General features: G+C 39.1%; 2 protein-coding genes across 2 annotated transcripts in view; both read right to left on the bottom strand.

Annotated features, from left to right (window-relative positions):
- LOC105559459 (neurocalcin homolog) overlaps positions 1-20901 on the bottom strand; it is a 243737-nt gene that overhangs the window by 42860 nt on the left and 179976 nt on the right. The gene's annotated exons all lie outside the window — the stretch shown is intronic.
- Positions 1-20901, bottom strand: part of LOC105559461 (neuronal calcium sensor 2) — a 33964-nt gene that overhangs the window by 7251 nt on the left and 5812 nt on the right. Inside the window, exons 2-3 of the mRNA XM_012007749.1 lie at positions 19199-19342; positions 2883-3011 (exon numbers count right to left, since the gene is read on the bottom strand). Coding sequence (XP_011863139.1) covers positions 2883-3011; positions 19199-19342 — 273 coding nt within the window. The remainder of the gene's footprint in view (positions 1-2882; positions 3012-19198; positions 19343-20901) is intronic.

Genomic DNA, 20901 nt, shown 5'->3' with positions numbered 1-20901 from the left:
CCGCTATTTGCAAAGTGGCTACTTTTGCATCAGACACCCTGTATGTATAATCTTGTAAAAGAAAATTCTTTGGCGTATCTCGCATTCATAATCTCTGAAGGGTCAATTCAGCATAATTATCTAATGAAAATATTACAGTATCAATATTTAATATTAAAACTTATATATGATATTAATATTTATATATATATAGATGGCGTTTTAATATTAATTAAAATTCGTTACTAGAGAATAATTAAAGAGCAATTAAACACAGATTAATCAAATGGATAGTAATTAAATCGGATCAAATGTAAAGTATCAATAGTTATTCCAATAATCATAATACACATCTTACTTTTATATGACAAAGGATCGCGTTAATAATTGCTATTCTGTTATACAACTTTCACTAAGTATTCTATTCCACATTTCGTTGCGCATAAATTTGTTAATTATATCTGCATTATCGCAGAATAAAAGGAATTTGCATAAACATGTCTACTTCATGAGAATAGATTCGACAAAAAAAAATTACGAAAAGCTGCGTTAAAATGTATAAAGTTTATGATGTAATAATACTTCTGTGAAGTACATCGTCGCATTTTTATCATGATTTTCCGCGCTCAGTTAGCATACGAGCGAGTTTCCCTATTTGCTCGGATTTAATACCCAAGTATAATGTGATAATTAGCTTCTCCACCGCGATTTTATCTTCATGCCCTAATTTTCGGGTTTTATTCCGCATAACAATTTCAAGTTCTCCCGAAAATGTATTCGCGGCAAGTTTAAGGTATTATTAGATCAGCCCGTATCTTTAGAACAGATCTAGATGTTCGGCAACGACTACTTTCGTGATTTGCCGCGATTAAAATTGCGCGGTTAAAAAAACTGACATAGGCCCCGCATTTCTAGTCCTCTCTCAATTCCCGTTTCAAGAGTGTATCAGGCGAGATGCTCGGATTGGAGTTTTATGTCTTGAGATACGGAAGGTTCAATGGTTACATTTTGATTAAAGATCAACGAAACTGTGTTCAGCTGAAAAGGGGATCGATTACTCGCCTGAAATTCGTCTTGAGAGTCAAAACATCGATTAATGTGGCGACACGCAATTTGTCCCGACTCAAACCTTAAATGATACGAAATCCAAAAACTATTCTCTAAAACTTCCTTTGAGAATCCCCATTGAATCACAATGAGATTACAAACAAATACGAAATTGAGCCTCAAGATTCAGCGATTGAACAGTATCATGTCTCAAGACTGGTTTTACCTGAGTGTTTTTAGCAGAATCACGACTATAAATACGGGCCACGGTCTTGTAAATCGCGTGAGAGCGAAGCTGTAACTTTCCACGCTATTAAAAGAAAGTATTTTACAAATAATAATGAGAAAAAGGCTCCAAAGGACAAAAAGAATTAATAATAATAATTAAAATAATACAATAGGTGCAATAGAAGCCGTCACCGGATCGAAGGTGATAAATTGTAAAAAAATAATAGGATCTAATATACAAGGTGAGTCGTAAAGGCTGTTCCAACCTTTTACCATAAGAGGTGGTGAACAACCGACCGCAACTGTAGCCAATTCGGAAAAAAATAGACTAAATCTCGTTCTACATGTCTCAATCATGTAATATCTAATTACATTTCTCGAGAAATAATTAGATATTACATGATTGAGACATGTAGAACGAGATTTTATCAATTTTTTCCCGAGTTGGCTACAGTTGCGATCGGTAATTCACCACCTCTTATGGTAAAAGGTTGGGACAGCCTTACGACTCACCCTGTATATTAGAGGGATGGCAACACAATCATACAATAGTATTCAACGTTTCGACCACGAAAATGTTTTACGGCTGCGGTCGGCCGTGCCTCGCGCTACGCGTTCTTTAATTCCTCGAATTTCCTTTATCGCGCGCCCACGGTCACTACCGCAAATTTATTGTGCATTTATGCAACGGCGAGCGAACGTTAAAATCCTAAAAGTCCCGGATGCCATTTAAATATCGGAGATGGGGCGCTTTCATACGCGCGTGTGGAGAATGTGACCTCGCAATTTTGCGAGGGGATTTAGTATTATGCGGGAGGTTGCGTTACAAAATTCGTCTCGGCTACCGCCCGCCGCCGCTACGTCACCGAGAGCGGCACAGCAACTTTAATTACTTATTTAAAAATGAGACGCGACAGCTGTATTTAACGAAGCCTTCTGGCGTTCGGCGAGAAATGCGCGGGGCCGTCGAGTGGAATAGCCGCGCGGCTACGCCGACGTTCCGCTCTCTCGCGAAGGGGGTTCATGAAATATTAGCGCGTCGGTATTCGCTGCACACGCCGCTCAATGCGTCGTAAAATAAAAAGAGAGAGAGGAAAAAAAAACAGCGCCGGGGCGCAGTGGACGGACGCGGGAAAACAGTGTTGATTTATTACCGTGCAATCGCGCGTTAATTATGCAAACCAGCGCCGACTTATTCGACCGAGCGGAGAATAATTATTTATGTGATCTCGTGACGAACGAACGTTGAATATCGTGTGTTACGGGCGCGCGGAGAAAAATGGGATCCGACGTGTGTATCGGTGAAACGACTTCGATTCGCGCTTGTGTTCTCGCCGCGCGCATTGTTAAGTCTCTCCTAGTCGTCGCGAGGGAAATGCAGTGACGCGTCACGTGTACGATGAAACGCGAAATTATGAACTCGCGACGGGAGTCGCGCGTTTTCAAATGTAAGCGTATCGCGCTGGGCGTATCGGGAATCACTCCCTCCCTTCCCCAATTGATTAACTATGCCGATAGTACTGACGTCAAGTGATAAAAAATTCTGTGTCCCGTCGGAAGAGTTGCGGTCGAGTGCAACTAAGTAGAGATAAATCGAAAGCGCATGCATTATTCATGAGCTACGGTACCTGGACGATCTTCGTCATTTCCTGCATATCGATAACGCCGTTGCCGTCAACGTCGTACATACGGAACGCCCATTTCAGTTTTTCTTCCGGCGTGCCGCTGGACGTTACGTCGATCGCCAGTAGGAATTCCTGCAACAAAAGCCGACGGTAACCCCGGCATCAGTGACGTCCTCGCAGCTGTGCGATATCGAAACTTTTATTTCCTCGCTACAAAGGGATATCTCCCTTTTGTGCGAGACGAAAATCTATTTTCCAAAGTATTTATAATACGCGTCGAGGGGAGAGAACCGGCCTCGAAATGCCATAATTCATCCATCTCTACCCCGAAGCCCTGGAAAATATCTCCTCTCCGCTCGAGATACAATGACTCGAGCGGAAATCGGCTGGGATTCGCATTAAGGGGATGCTGGAGTGATTCTGCACCTTTTGCACTTTTTACGTCGAGCACTGTCAGTTCATGAAAACATTTGTGCGAGATATACAAATTGTGCGGCTTTTGCGTACAGACCGACGGTGTTCCACTATTCGGACTAAGGGGCCTATTCTGTAATTAGTCATTATTAAACGATGTTGTTATGATAACGACTCTTTTATGAACGACTGTTTAATGACAATTTGTAAAAAGTTATTCATTACACATGTTGAAGTACAAATGACCATCTTTCCTCAACGACTTTTTTAAGTAGATTAGTACACTGTTAGGGACCTATTCTGTAAGTCTTAAAAATTGCTGTTACGAAACAATTTTCGTTAACAAATGACTTTTCTTTATTCTGTAAGTAATGACTGTTGTTAATTAATGACAAAATGGCGTCAAAATTGTCGTAAACTTAACAACAGCCAGAGGGGTGTTGTTAAATGAGCACAAAGTCATTATAAGATATACAACCTACAATATTGAAACTATGCTGTCATTACGGTACACATGCGAATTGCTTCTTTAATACAATTCGTATTGCCTATACGTGTAGTTTTTTAGCAGCACGTTTTTTCTTCTCTTCCTTATATCCATCCTGTATGAAATACATATTATTTTACTACATGCACACAGGCGCGAACACACACACTCACACACACACACACGCGCACACGCACACACCATGCACGCACACACACATATATGTATACATACGTACGTACGTATATATGTATATACACATATATGTGTATACACTCTCTACATAATAATTACCTTTATATAATATAATTATGTATTGGGTCGGTCAAAAAGTTCGTGCACTTTTTGGCTTTCGTTGTTGTTTTTAAACAGCGCGCGCTTTTCCGCCAGCGCCGCCATATTTGTTGTAAACTATATATATATAGAACAATCTTTCTGCTATTGGTTGGCGTCATCTTCGCCATTCTCTTCGCTCGAAGATGGAGAAGATTTCTGAACATTATCGACATATTATGCTTTATCATTTCCAAGAAGGACTTAACGCTGCACAAACAGCTCATAAAATTTGTGAAGTGTATGGACCTGATGCCCTAAAAAAACGCGTAGTGCAAAAATGGTTTGCGCGCTTCCGTTCAGGAGATTTTTGCTTGAAAGATAAAGCGCGCTCTGGTCGTCCTTCAACAGTGGATTCAAGCCTGATTGCTGCTTTGGTGGACGAAGTGGGGAATACATTATTGAATAAATTTTCCTAAGCGCCCAGAAAACTGACTTCTCATTTTAGGCAAAAAGCGCACGAACTTTTTGACCGACCCAATACTATGTAATATAAAATTATTAAGCAGTTCAATAAATGTATTGTCAATACTGATAATATATAATTTTCATTACACATACTATAGCCTTTCAGTACTGGTAATATAGAAATAAAAACATATTTAGGTTAAAGGGGCCTATTCTGTTTAATCATTATTAAACGATGTTGTTATGATAACGACTCTCTTGTGAACGACTGTTTAATGACAATTTGTAAAAAGCTATTCTGTACACATGTTGTTAAAGTACGAATGACCATCTCTCTGTAACGACTTTTTTTAGTGGATTAGTACAACTGTTTAACCTAGATATGTTTTTATTTCTACATTACCAGTACTGATAGACTATAGTACCTGTAATGAAAATTATATATTTTCAGTATTGACAATACATTATTATATTATATAAAGGTAATTATTATGTAGAGAGAGAATGCATACGCACACATATACATATAATATATGTACGTGCGTGCGTGCGTGTGTGTATGTGTGTGTGAAAATAATATGTATTTTATTCAGGATGGATAATAACAATGAAAAGAAAAAAACGTGCTGCTAAAACTACACGTAGGTAATACGAGTTGTATTTGGAAGAACTTCGCGCAAATAAAGCATTTAGAGAAAATAAGTTTGATGCTACGAAACCTAATATTATTGATGAATCATGGCAGAAACTTTGTAAAAAAACTAATGCTTCTGGGGGACCAGTAAAATCAACCCAAGAGTGGAAAAGGGTAAATTATAATAAACTAGTTTATACTTTGCAACATAATATTAGTAAACTCGACTATCATATAATTTGTAATTTTTATACACGATCACATGTATCACATGTGTACCGTAATAACAGTGTAGTCTTAATATCGTAGGTTATATATCTTATAATGACTTTGCTCATTTAACAACACCTCTCTGGCTGTTGTTAAGTTTACGACAATTTTGACGCCATTTTGTTATTAATTAACTACAGTCATTACTTATAGAATAAGAAAAGTCATTCGTAAGTTTAAAAGTCCAGCAAAAAATCTATTCACTCGAATAAGTTATAGGTTAGGCAACTTACAACTTGTTCGAGCGAATAAATTTTTTGTTAGGCTTCTAAACTTAATTTCAACGATACCATGCTGTTTTCTCATTTAGTCTGAATAGTGGAACACCGTCGGTCTTTACGCAAAAGCCGCACAATCTGCATATTACACAAATGTTTTCATGAATTGACAGGAGCGAAAGGTGCAAAAAGTGCAGAATCATTCCAGCATTCCCTTAAACGCCGAAACATCTTAGCGAACTGAGTCGGTTGAAATGGTAAAATCAGTAAATTGCGCGCTGAATATTTATCGTCTTTAAAACGCAGCTTTTTGTCGGAACAGCAAATCTACATACTTAAATCGATTAAACTCTTCGTGTTAACGAGCAGTCTTTTTAATCACTGTACATAATTTATTGCCAAAGACATGAGCCCAGCGAGGGCTCGAACTTGGACCCCGCAATCCGCGACAGGCGTCTGTACTAATTCGACCACAGAGGTTCTTATTTTAATTCTTAAAGATTCAAAAATCCCCGAGGAATCTAAAAATTGCTTTTTAATATTTGAGACATTGATTAAACAGGATATTTCAAATATCAAAAGCAATTTTTGGATTCCTCAGAGATTTTTGAATGTTTAAGAATTAAAATAAGAATCTCAGTGGTCGAATTAGCAAAGACGCCTGCCACGGATTGTAAAGTCCAAGTTCCAGCCGTCGCTAGGCTGATGTTTTTCGCAATAAATTATTTACAGCGATTAAAAAGAATGCTCGTTTACATGAAAAGTTTAATCGATTAACCGATTTAAGTACGTATTTACTGTTCCAACAAAAAGCTGCGTTTTCAAGACCGATAAATATTCAGCGCGCAATTTACTGAATTGGAAAAAGTATACGAAATTCGCACAAAAGTATTATTTAAGCTACCAAGATTCAATTGAAAATGGCAGTTTTTCTAGTCAGTTATAAAATAAAAGCGTTTTTCTGGGAGCATATTTAAAATAAATTTAATTCGCCTTCGTAAGGGCGGTATTCATAGTCAGATCTTATATTTAAGATCGTCTTAAGATCCCCTTTAGATACTCCCTAGCCAATGCGATGTTCCATACAGCATCCTAAGATAAACTTTAAGACGGTCTTAAATATAAGATCTGACTATGAATACCGGTCTAAGAGCTTCAAAAAGTAAACTGAAAAGAGATGAAAACTTTCATAAAATAGGCACTTTACATTGCATGACATTTTGACTCTCTTTCGAGAAATTTGGCTTCTTCGTATATGTATTTTCGAGAAACAAAACATAAAAACACTAGCGTGAAGAAAATGCCGACATTTAAATATTTAAAAAATTATAATAAAAAATTCTTCGAGTGCTAACAAAGTTCCCTAAGAATTCCCAGATCTTTCTGGTAAAAAATTCAAAAGTAGACATTCTGTTCCAATTTGATAGCACTGCGACGGATTTTGTGCGTTATTATGAAAGATCTTTTTATAAATTTAAAATGATAAAAGCTCGTTCTTCTTGCATATCTCCTTGCATATATCTCGTTAATAACGCTCTCAATATTCCAGAGATGTGTTATCGATCATCATACGCGTCACCGTCTCGAAGTTACGGCTCCTTTTACGAGCGTCATGTCTCCGTCGCGTGTTACCCGGCCGAAATCGCGTAAGCGTAAAAGCCTCGCGATCGTGATACGGCGTCACAATGGCGGTCGCGATCGTGTCGGGCGAATTTGTCGGGGTCGAATCCACGCGGGTATCCTCGCCCCAGGCCGATACCTTTCGAGTACCACCGAGTCGTTAGAGAGCCGTACGTTCCGGCAGAACTGGGTCACCTGCCGCCCGAGGTAGACAAACGAGACGAGGGCTTTATAGGGCGGAGAGAGGGTGGACGGAGGGCGAGCCGGCTCTTTGCTCTTCCTGACCTCTGAAGTGTCACTTCTCGTATTGACCTCAGAGAAAAAGAGAAAGAGAGAGAAAGGAGCAGGCCATTTCCCCTCTGAGACCAGCCTTAGGCTCACACTTATTTTAGATGCAGCTTACCCGCGAAGCTCGCGGAAGAATCCTGTGGAAAAGCTCCGACATTACCGGAGAAATGACGGCCGATACCGGGGAGAGAAAACATGCTTGTGATGCCATTAACTGGCCTTACGGACACCGCGCTCGTGAGAATAAACGAGAGGCGAATGTTTGAGATTGAAGCGAAGTGGTCTTCCTGAGGGGTGAAAGTTTCCCCGGTAGCACTCGCGATCGGTATTCCTCGAGCGGACATTCAAAACAGTTACTTGGAATGCATAGAGCAATTATGCGATTCGACGCCCCGAGAAAATTGCGGATTTGTTAAAAAAAAAAATGTCGAGAGATATTGGCGTGTATTAAAACGTTTCTAGAACGAGCTTAAACCTTCTCACCAACTTGAGATAAGCTGGAAACATATCCCGCGTATCGTGTGATGTTCTATAAATTCATTAGAGACAACGTTTAGTTTTTATCATCATATAACTGCAAAATAAGATCATTTTAGTGTCTGGAAAATTATCTTTTGCTCAGCACCTAACACGAGAATAACAAAGATTATTTTCTCGTCTGTAATCATCTGTTTGCTGAAAGCAGACAGAGTCTAAAAATGTTACACGACATTTAAATAACGCGTCGCCAGATATAAATTTCTGCTCATAAATTATTTATACTTAATTATTTTCTTTCACAAATTACTTCCTGTAAGATAACTTATCTGAACGACTTAAAGTTCGGACTTTTTAAAAATTGATTTTAGATAACAGCAGTTTTCGCATTTATTATTCAGAGTCCCGTGTACCGCTTCAGGCAGATCGTGATGTGGATATGGAAAAAGACACAGTGCTTTGGACAGGAATCCCTACGTCGTTCACGTTAAGCCAAGAAAGTCAAGGGAAAGAAAGTCGAAAGAACGTGGGTCGCGCAATTTCCGTCAATCATTAATTTTGTTCATATGTTACACGCCATTTAATCTTGTATATCAATTTTACCATTGTCTGCAGCTCGTAATAAGTTCGTGCGATACCCTTTGATATTTAAACTTTATTCATATTTATTTCAAAGATGAATAACGAACGATCGTTTACCAGGGAAGTTTTCGTATAGAATGTCATTAAGTCACGCGCGGAAATATTCAAAATTTGAAAATAAATGTCCTATCGTCACAACAATAACTACCAATTTTTGATTAAACATACGTAGAAATATGTTCATTAAGAGAGAAGAGAAATACTGAATATTTTTGTTTGTTTTAAAATCACACACGCTCTCTCTAAAATCACGCAACAGTTCAGTTTTGTGTAGCTTTTTACTTACACTTTTAATTAATTTTAGTTTTGATTGAAGGTATAAATTATGTAAACAGCTTCCTGTGAGAGAAACTTCAAAAGACGGATAAATATTATATATTTATATATATAAATCTTATATCTCGTGTTATTTTCAGCAGAATCTCCTGCAAGATTTGTAATATATTTTAGACAGCATTATTAAATTCTTAATATTAAAAATAAAAAGCACCGTTGAAAGACTTTTCCCTTTGTCTCCTTATTTATTTAACAACCCTTCGGAGCGTAATTTCCCTGAAGCACGGGAAAACCCAAGATTTCTTGTTTGTTACTGGAAGCAATCTGAAGCACAAACGCACTCCACGGTCTTTAATTGATTGTGAGATAAAATGTTTCCTTGACTACGAGTATCTCGCTGTCTCGAGAACAAACGCCTAATCTTGAAACCGATATTATTGACAAAGGGCAGCCACACAAAATGCGCTTTAAGGGAACTACGGGAATACCCGCAGGCTTATATTAACTGTATGCGTCACGGGTCTTTAATCACGAAAATCACGTGTAGCGCCAAAGCTCTATTAACACTTTCGTGAATCATCCACGTTTTGCGTACTCTCGAATTATAATACGAAATGCAGGCGACAAAATTTAACTGCACGTGTATGTTTGCGATATATGCCATGCATGTACGTTGAATTGTATGCACAGGTCTGTCGATATTGATACGATTTGCCCACTGAACGCGAATAATTTTGAGGAAAGTATTATGAGAGCGGCTCCCAATATGAGACAGCGGGGTTTCTACTAAATTAATAGGCATCGTCTGTTGGTTCCACCATGAATTTAGTGCCCTCGGAGTGAGATCTGCTTAGTGGAAAATTCACTGTTAGACAGTGTAATCGCGAAAGAAGATTGCGATTAAATTTGGATGTTGAAAACCTACTATCTCGTATTAGAATCCTATCTCATAATAAAGGACTTTCCTCTATATCAACAAATCTAGGTGCTATGTTAGAGAATTTTTCGTTTAAAACGCAATTTTTTTAAACGAGCTATTCAAAAGCTATTTATTAATTATATTAATTAACTAATTACTATATTTTAAAACTCTCATATTAGAATGCTATCTCATAATAGGGGACTTTCCTCTGTATCGTTTAATGTACAATTGTCGGACGTGCATTGCGATTGTATTGTACTTAAAAAACTTCTTATACAAGGATTATACAAAAAAGAACTTTAAAGACACGTTCGTACGCAATCTCGCTTATGGAGAGATAAATATGCCACTTAATTTCCACGCTTACAGTTCTTACGTTATAAGCCACGATCCACACTAATATTTTCGTATAGCCATGTTCTACAAACTTTATACTATCAACAGTTGTTAAAAGTTTAATGCGCCGTTTCATCGCGCGAAGCGAAAACAGCAAAGTGAAACAAGAAGAGGGAATGCAGCACGAAGTATGGGAAGGACGTATGCTTCAAAACTAAGCAACTTCGAACATTGAGAAATGTTCCTTTCCAACACGAACGTCCCGAAGTGAATTTTCCGAAAATGGATCTTGCCCAATGGACGCTAATGGAAATGCAACCTCAGGAGGATCGCGATCGAGCGCTCTTTAAGAAAAACGAAAAGGTCAAGCCTGTTCGTGATTCAAGGACGGGCATGAAAGTACAGAAAAGCTTTCTGTAAAACATACACTTTTTTCTTGCACACGGGTTACGTGACGTATGACCTTTCACTTTACCGCAATGTAAGTGAACGCCCTGAACATTTTATGTAATCGCATACCATATGTAAAACTCGAAGTTCCCTCAGGAAATCTTTAAAACGTTTTTAATGACTTTAGCTCTACGAATAAATCATGACGCGCCATCGGGAGATAAATCAAAATCGTTTAACCGCGTAACGCAAGTCTGCAACTCGTAAATATTCGTTTTACAGTTTTTACCAGCGGCACATTTTGTAATCACTTGTCATGTTTCTATCGTGCAAGAATAAATAAAGTTATTAAAAAGTTCTTGGAATTTCCTGCTGAAGAGGTGATGCATCATGTGCTATCTGATATGGAACGACGTGAAATGTAACTTTATACTTAAAAATGCACCTTCGTATTCTATCGATATCAACCGTGTATAATGTGCAATTATCGGCAACGCAAGTAAAATGCAATTAGCAATTAGCAATTATATCCGCAATGTTCCTCAACCTGTTTCTACGACTGGTCTCATTTTGATTACTGCAATTATGTAGCTCGTACAATTATAGTTGCAGACAAGGAAGTTGACATTCCGGCATTAAACGAGAGGTTGATATCAGCTTAACGAATTGTTGGAATATTATAATTTATCTCATTGTCGGTGTTAAAGAATGGGACAAATGCAAAGTATCACCGATCTACGAAACGGGAGTGAACGATGTATTTGTATACAGTAAAGTTAGAAATCGCGCTCTCTCCAGATGTCCTCTCGAAATAAGCTTTAGGTAAGTCTTTTCAGAGTTAACTTTCAGTCCCAAATGGTGCGTCCGAGTGCAACAATGCAATTACACGGTACGTCGCGCGAAAAGTTTCCGAGGGGAAGGTGTGAATGAAGCTCGTACTCTCTTCTCGAAATCTTCGTAAATTCTCAGATAGCGGAGGAACTTAGTTTCGCTTGTAACAAAAGAACGTGATATTTGGCTAAATTACCGATCGGATAACTTTTTATTTTTAAACTACGGAGCATTTACGCGCGGGGAAAAATAATGTATCAACAAGATCAGTGTAATCGAAATAAAATGGTTGAAACGACATCGGTATTAATGAGTGAAAAACGTTAGATACTTGTCTTAATAATCTGGATATTAGTTCAATGCTTAAAATTCAAATCCATAGCAAATACAATTGAGTGAATTATTTACGTTTGTGGCAGCCGTTAACGTTTCATTCAAGCCAAGCAACTTCATTTTTTTCATTGAACAGCATTTTTCTTCCGTGCAAATATACATGAAAGTTCCCTATTACGAGATAGAACCCTAATATGGAACAGCGGAGTTTCTGTTAAATTAATAGGCATCATCAGTCGATTCCGCCATGGATTTATTGGCCTTGGAGCGAAATCTGTTTAGTGGAAAATTCTTTGTTGGATCGTGTAATCGTTGCGAAAAAAGATTTGTGATTGAATTTGGGTGTTGAAAACCTGCTATCTCATATTAGAGGATTCTCCTCTATAAAATAAATGTGACTTTCGTTGCTTTGACCGGTGTCGAACGTTTTGTTCCGATGGACCAAAATAGATGACGAACTCGCGGTATGTAACATATTTTACAACACAAACGTCACATATAAAATGGCATGCAAGATAAACGTAAAGAAGTACTTGTTTTAATAGGATTAATTTAATATCCTAAGAGATGGATCTTTAATCTCGTATGGAATAGTTTCGTCATTTTCTCTCATTTTTTTTCCATACTCGTGAACTAATTTAATCCGCCTTCTTTCAAGATTATAGCTCCTAGTACAAAACGCCAAGCGGTATGCAAAACCGGGGGGAGTATCTTCCTTAACTGTGCCATATGCAGCACTGCATGCATTTAATATCGTTCGAGTAGCTTTCGACGGAAATACAGAAGATACCGTATAAACCTGTATAAGCTCCTTCACAAAGAAGCGTAGGAATACATCAACGTCCAGGCATTGAGGAATATTTGTCATGTCACTCGTAATCTATTTGGAATACACTGAGCGAGTGCAAAGCACTGTTTATGCAGAACGAGGCGTTTTCGATTCCCGAGATTTCAGATACCGTTCGGAGGAAAAACAAGATAAATGTAAACGGAATCCGGGGTCTTTCTAAATAAGAAAAGTTGCGAGAACGCCGAGATAGCTGACCTGTCCGTCATTTATCACCGTTCCGTCGGAATTGTTCGGGGAATAAGTTTAAATTACCGGAAGTTCCGGCTAAATCTCTAATGGCTTTTCAATGTGCGAAACGCCTGAATTAGTTCATTACTCCCACCCTGCGAAAGTTGCAGAAGTTTAATTAGAGAAAGTTTTGCCGTGCGCAGAAAATGATGAAAATTATTAACAATAAGAGTTGCACCTTCCATCACTTAAAAGATGTATTAATATATGCTTGCACGTGCGTTTGTGATATTTGTCCAAGAATTTCAAGTCCCATACACTTTCAACGACAAAATCATGACGACTACCCCATTCAGGCTTACATCACTGAAACAAAATATGGTAGGTACTCTTGTTATCTAAAATTTTGTATCAGCTCTTCAGCAACATCTAAAGCTAATTTAAAAATTAAATAAAACAATTAAGAAAGATCAACAGACTCCGATACTAAAATAAAACAAGAACAACGAATCAGGCACTAGGAGTCAACACGAGACGTTGACGCATTTTGTTTGCAACTTACTAGATAGTACTGTTTAGTAATTCATCTTTTTTTTTATAGTTTTGTCTCAGTTGAACACATTGGAATAAAATAACACGACAATGAAAATATAAATTACCGACCACGCTCATAAAGAAATTGATGTTTAGCAAAACAGAAAGTTAGCGTACCGAGAGCCAAAGAAAAGATTATTTTCTGAAAGCTTTAAATTATTCAGAAAGAAATGTGAAACGATGTAAAAAATCCAGATAAATCGTAAAAATTTCCCTGGCACTTCCAGATTTCTAAAACTCCCTGACTCCCGGTTTTCCAGATTTCCCTGACCACTGAACACCCTGTGATTTTCGGTTCTATTCGTCAAAATCATGTGGGGTCGAACGACGCCATAAAACTGCTCGCTCAGAAAGAGACGCGCATATCTCCTTTTCATCCACTCTATCGTTTATTATTACCGCTACGATTGCCGACGACATTGGGGAAGACGTCACCAACGAGGGGCAAGTTCTTCCTACGTAGACGATATCGCGAGGGTCAAACTCGGATGACGACTTCGCCCGGATTTTCCTCGAAGGAAAGCGGGTGGCGAGGAAACTGACGTTATTACATCCAAAGCGATGGACACGACAAAAGGGAGGCCGAGTTTATATGCGATTATTATATATAGGCAGCTATTTTCGTCTCGAGATAACGAGAACCGAATGAAGACCACCGATGTTCGGCTCGTGCCTCCTTGGCTTACATCGGTGAGGCTCGTAATACTTTCAGCTGCCTGCTGAGGGTGGCAAGTGCCTCCTCTCTTACCGGCGTTGCGATAATATTCGTGGCGAGACAATGCAATCGCGCGAGAAGCCACGTTTCGTCACAGGTTTACTTAATATCGGAATAATAGTCGTTTAGAGCTTACGCGGGCGTACATGGTGTACATAAACAGAACTTCGGCTAGCGATGAAGTTACAATGGAGCTTTCGTATTGGTGAAACTCCGGCGAAACTTTGCCATCTAAACGCGAAATTTCTTAAGTGTTGCACGACCGCGAGATACGCGGGCACGAGGCAGATTGCATCTACAACTCGTCGGGTATTAAATGTCCGCGTCGATGGACTGCTTGGACAAAGTTTGTATATTCATCATTTGGAACGTAGATTGGTTTGTTTCGCGTGTTCGATTTCCGAGAGTTTAAACAATGATTTATTGTGTTTGCATCGGCAATGTTGCAAATGAAAAGAAAACGACTCTAATTACTTTTGCAATAAAATGTAATTTGTAACATTGCAGTCGTTCTCTTTTGTTGAATAATTTATATTATGCATATGGACTGGGTCGGTCTTTTACTTGCTTCCGGATAAAATTTTAACGAGGGAACAGAAAGCAGATGTCCGTTTTTCATTTAGAAAGTTTGCAAAAGAAGCAGACTATGGCGATTTAATATCCTGAATTATGTATAATTTTCGTAAGTTGAGCGTTGGAAAATGTAAATAAACAGTAAACTCAGTATTTTGATTTAAGTAACACACTTTAAATTTCAACCAGTTTCAATAACTCACGGACCTCAATAAGTGATAACCAATTCTGTATTCAGTTTAGATTCAATAGATAACAAATTTCGTATTTTGATTAATTACAAGAGAATTCTATTTTCGTCGAACTTTAAATCGAGAATTAAGTTTCGTGATATTTAATATTCAAATGTGAAAAATTTTTCGTTAAGTTTTCATTAATAAAATATTATCGAGCCGTGTAGTCACAAATTACATAATTTTGTTTAACATATTAGTACAATCTCACGTTAGGTGGAACTTGCGCATAAAGTAAGAAGTAAATAATTTATTATAAGCTCAACTATTTATAGACAAGGGTCTTGACTTAGGTGATTGTATAATTTGCACATTAACATGAAAGATATCCTGGAGATAGTTCGCTCCAATAATTCTGTTAAAAAGAAACGCATTCGTAATAGCTTTGCTGAGTGGATGATTAGTGCGACGCGATACGTTAAAAACAGAAAATGGAATTTCACGCAACATATTTAACCTGAAATCTTGTAAAACGACTTCAGACTCCATATTTAATATCTGCGACTAACATTTTGCCAAATATAGTGTAACATATAACACTTAACCTTCTTTCCTACACACGACTTTCGTCCAATGAGACAAACAATATTATTAGAGGAAAGTGATCCGCTATGATAAGATAAGCTCCGAATATGAGATAGCGGGGTTTCTGCTAAATTAACAGACATCGTCTGTTGATTTCCATCGTGAATTTATTGCCCTTGGAATGAAATATGCTTAGTGGAAAATTTATTGTTGAATCGTGTGATGTTGCGAAAAGAGATTTGTGATTGAATTTGGGTGTGGAAAACCTGCTATCTCATAATAGGAAATTTTCCCCTTTATATTCTTTCCCGATCTCGTAGTAATGTTAACGAAATATTAATTATATTGAACGCGCAATTAATGCAGATAAATTATATTGAGATTTTTAATTTATTTTATACATGTTATATTACTTTGAATACGTAATATAGAATTTCCAATATCATTTCAAAGCACGAATAATTTTCTCTCTCTCTCTCTTTCTCTCTCTCTCTCGCTCTCTCGCTGTTTCTCCTTCATTTGCTTTATTCCTTGCATATTAGTATCAAGGCAAAAGGACCGACTACACGATATGCAATATCGCGATATTTTTTTGTAATGAATATAATTGTGTGTTATCACAATACTTTTAAATCCTCTTATGATAACTATAAATTTGAGAAGATTAAAATATTTCCTTGCTCCTCATAATTTGTATGCCGACTTTATGCATTTTACGAAAGAATGAGATAGCGAAAGAGAGTTCACCTATCTTTCACTTCCACTTCAGATTATTTCTAACAAGGAATATGACACGACTGTCAGGAACCCCGATTTAATTCTTCTTGAAATCTTATTGTTCACGCAGAGATCCAGGGTGTGTGCAGAAAGTATATTTGTATCTAAGCGTGTCCCTTGCAAGAGATAAGAAAATTCCGATAAGACTTTATCATATATTAATAAGTTTCGTAATTAATTGTATGGATCGCATCGCGAGAACGGCGTAGCATTGCTCGAAGATCAAAAGCGACAGCGGAGTGGAGGGGGCGGGGGAGAGGGTTAAGCCAAGGAGACAAAAAGACAAGGTAGCTGAAGAATTACGGTGAGGAGGCTGAAAAGTCGCGCGTCGCTCGCATCCTCCGGATGCCTCTCCGGGGCGAATCGTGCAGTCGCTCTAAGAAGACTTTGATCAGCGATGCGACGCGAAACCACCTCATGAAGCATGACGTTAGACAAAGCTCGGGGTTTTATCCGGCGTATTCGGGTCAGATGTCAAATAGCTATTCGCCGGCTGGCGAACACGACGCGTCGCACCTTTGGCGCACTATATTAAATTACCGACCAGCTGTAGTGCCGATGGCGGCTGAGAATATCTGCCCGCTCTGCTTAGAAACGGAGACCACGCGTGACGTGAGGCACTTCCCTCGGAGGATTTGCGAGTTTCCGAGTCGAGACGGTTACCGGAGCCGACGGAGGGCGGGAAGGGACGACGGAAGAGCGACGGAGAGAGCTGGGCGCGTCGTGCGCCATATAAATAATGCATCGCTAACGGCTTAAACGGATTATAAAGGGGCAAGTAAATTCGTAATCACGGGACGAGCAGGTGCGAAAGAATACGCGACCTGGAATCTCGCGAAAGGTTTACGTCGCCGAAGCGTTCGTCGAGCGCATGATCGGACGTAGCGCTTTCGTACGCGTCCAGCTGAGAATCGCCCGCGTCTCGGCGCCTAGTTTTATCGGGGTATACCATAGTAGGTCCACTCCCTGTCGGCCCTTTGAAATTTTGCATTCAGGTAAAACTTTATTTAACGACATGTAACTTTTCACGACGACACTGGCCAATGGTTTTATTTTTGAAACACACTACAACGTTCCGGTCCCGGATTTGCACCCTTCTCAAGTAATCTGTTCACGAAAGTGTTAATCGCGAACAGATTACAGAAAACACACTACAACGTTTCGGTCCCGGATTTGGACCCTTCTCAAGTAATCTGTTCACGATTAACAATTTCGTGAACAGATTACCTGAGAAGGGTCCAAATCCGGGGTCGAAACGTCGTAGTGTGCTTTTAAAATAAAAACATTGCCCAGTGTAGGTCGTTAAAAATTACATATCATTGGTTTTAACTACTGGCGATATTAAATTTATCTGTGGAAACTTTACTTAACCCTTTGAAGCATACATTTTTCTATTGAACCATTTTTTGCAATCAAACGAAAATGCTGAAAAACTTGAAAACTTAAAAAATTCACATACTTTGCATCCGCCACTTTAAGCCGGTCATTTTTAATTTTGAAAATCTGACATCAGATTCGTAATGAGCGACCCCGAAAACCCCTTTGTACAAAGTTTTCAAGAGATAATCTTGAAAAACTTGGTCAATAATGAATTTTTCCGAAAAAATTGCGGTTTTTTCATATTTCTTTATTTATAAAACCTTTACAATAAATATTCAAGACTACTAAACTTTTTTTATGTTCTTTTATCGCTAAGATACCCAAACAATGCAAAAAACCCGACCTAAATGCGTTAACTAGAAACTAAATGGCCAAAAAGTAAAGAAGTTGAGGTGGTAACGTGGGTTACCATGCTTCAAAGGTGAAGTCATAAACGAACCGCGTTACTTACGAATTTATGTCGGGTGAGGCCTCCTAATAAACGAAGTCCGGGGCTACAGACCCCCTTGGCCCCCCTTAATCCGGACCTGAGTGGACCTAGTTACGGATAGAACTATGGTTTTCTGTTTACTTACTTATTGTCTGCAACGCATTCAAAATGCCTGTCTCCGCTTCTCATACTGTATACGTAAATTTGACCACTTGTCTCCTCTGTATCAAACCTCTGGCTGGCTTAAGATTCATCAACGCTTTGTACTGCATATATGCTGTCTTGTCTTTTCTCTTCTCCGTCATAACACACCCCCCTACCTAAGACATCTTCTACACTTGAATTCCGAGCTTCACTCCAGTGATACTCCGAACACTCGTAATGCGAACATCCTATCTGTTCCTACTCATCGTACGTCTAAATTTCAAGCTGCTTTTTCCTATACTGCAGTAAAATATTACAACCAACTTTCTCCTTCCATTATATCTTCACCCTCTCTCTCCTCTTTTCGACTGGCAGCGGCTTCTTTTATTGCTCACCATCTAGAAGCTTAACGAAACGAGGCTAGATGAGAGAACGAGACGATTCACTAATCAAAGTATTCAGAGATGTCAAACCGTCATGAACTACTACATTGTAAACTGTAGAAATTTGATTTTGCGTTAAACGATAAACCTTTCATTTTATATTTCTATATACTATATATATCTTGTTTTATTGGGTAGGCTTCATAGCAGCTATCTTTGCTGGTGCACTACCTTTTGCTTGTATTGTTTGTCAAACACCTTATTGTATATGGCAAAGCAATAAACATAACATAATATTGTTTGTCTGCGAACGTTTTTTTCAGAATAGACTACAACGTGTATTTTCGATATTCGCGGGTTCCCCTTAACGCCGCGCCGCCGTCGATCGACCTAAATTCACGCGAGCGATATTTCCACGTCGTGAAAACGCGGTCTTCTCTTCCCGATGGAAGTATTGCGGCGTCTAATGCGTTTTCCCCCCTCGAGTCAATCAGCCGCGCGGATTTTGTCGCGTACGATCGTGCTTAATCACGCGGAATGATCGACGTACGACGAGCAGGTCGCGCGACGCGTATCCTCTTCGGAGGGTTTCGCCGGGAGTAGTCGTTACACGCCTCATTACAGCGGTCTGCGCCAATTCGCGTGCCTGTAAAGGACTCCACACTCACCTTAAAATCGATGTAGCCGTTCTTGTCCATGTCGAATGTGCGGAACACGTGGTCGCAGAATTCTTCCGCGTTGCCGGACGGGAAGAACATTTTATACATGTCGACAAATTTCGCCGGCGTTAACCTGCCGTTCGGACAGTCTTGCTGTAACATACGAAAGAAGGCGAGATCGTGAATTCTCGAGTTACCAGAGTTCTTGTACACTGACAGAAAGAAGAAAAAAATGGTTGCAGTTACCACAATCTCGCTATAATTTATAGTCAACAGTGAACAAAGGGTATTCATATGTGTATAGTAATAAATTCACTATACACTGTTTATTCATTTTTTGTATGTTTAGTAAGAAGTTACGTTTTGCACATGTAGTTTATACAAAATTATATATTGCTTGGTTTGAGGAGACATATTTATTTTACAAATTGTAATTTTACACAATAATTTTATAAAAAGTTGTAATATAAATATGCCTCGGTGGTCGAATTGGTCGAGACGCCCGGCTAGAGTGTAGGGAAGTCCAGGTTCAAACCCTGGCTGAGGTAATAATTTTCGCAATAAATTTTCTTGTATCATTAAAATTGCCAGATACGGTCAATAAAAATCACTAATGTTGTTAATCACTGCTGGCGACTTCAAGAGCAATAAATTCATGGTGGGGCCAACAGATAATGCTTGTTAATTTAGCAGAAACCCCTTCTTATCTCATATTAGGAAACTTGTCTCATAATAGGGGACTCCCTTCTATATTCTTTTATTTTAGTCCTTTTTTTCATTCAACTATAGAGACATATTTTATAGAGACATGAAAAGTTGTTCTTAAAAACAGAAAACGACTAATTAACACAGAAAATAAGTTGCTTAAAATGCTATTGTATTTTGCATAATAACAGATTGATAAATTTACTTGAACGAAAATAGCGCTGACACCAAGTAACAGTGTTTGCACAAATAACATGTTTTTCACACGACATTTAAGCGTAAGATTTATTAAATATGGAAATATATTAAATCGGTCGGAATAAAAATACTGTGCTAAAATTATTTTGCGTGCCTAAATTAACCGATCCGACTAAAGTGGGGCTTTCATCCCCGCGGTGGGTTCCATCGATCGCCAGGACATTCCCGTCTTGCCGGTTGAGCGCCGCAAGATACGGAGCTCCGAGAGAGAGAGAAAAAAATCACGTCATTTCGGTATCATTGCTCCCCTCGTATCAGATTGGCCCTGATCTAGCGCCGTTCGTCTCGGCGCCCTTTTAAAAACGAGCGAGCGCGAGCGAACGGGGCCGCTTCCGCGCGTCGGGATATTTTTCAATCCCCCTCGTACCGCCGGCTTCTGCGCCAAGGCCGATATGTGGCGATCAGTCTCCATTTATTTCAATCCGCCGACTCCGCGGAGTCGCGCGTTGCGGGTTTCATTGCGAATTACACCGGGGGGAAGTGCGGGCAACGAGCCCGCTGTGAAACGCGACCGGATTGCGGAACGTCCACTCTAACGACTCTCCGCTCAGTTTAATTAGTCCGGCCGGCCAACGGGCTCTGCTGGATCCGCGCCCGTTTAAACTGTTCGAGAAAGTAACTTTTCCGCGACACTAGCAGCGAAAACGTCACGTCCGACTCCCGATGAAACTCGCGTCGTAGCTCGTGCGAGTCACTTCCTCTCGCCTTCGTGGTCCGGATTGATTTATCTCGCAAAAATGCCCGCCTGC

The sequence above is a fragment of the Vollenhovia emeryi genome, unplaced genomic scaffold (genome assembly GCF_000949405.1).
Source record: "Vollenhovia emeryi isolate VEMERY1.0 unplaced genomic scaffold, V.emery_V1.0 DF939269.1, whole genome shotgun sequence".
Lineage (NCBI taxonomy): Eukaryota > Metazoa > Arthropoda > Insecta > Hymenoptera > Formicidae > Vollenhovia > Vollenhovia emeryi.
The sequence above is the reverse complement of the archived record's forward strand: the minus strand, read 5'-3'. Positions and strand labels throughout refer to the sequence as shown.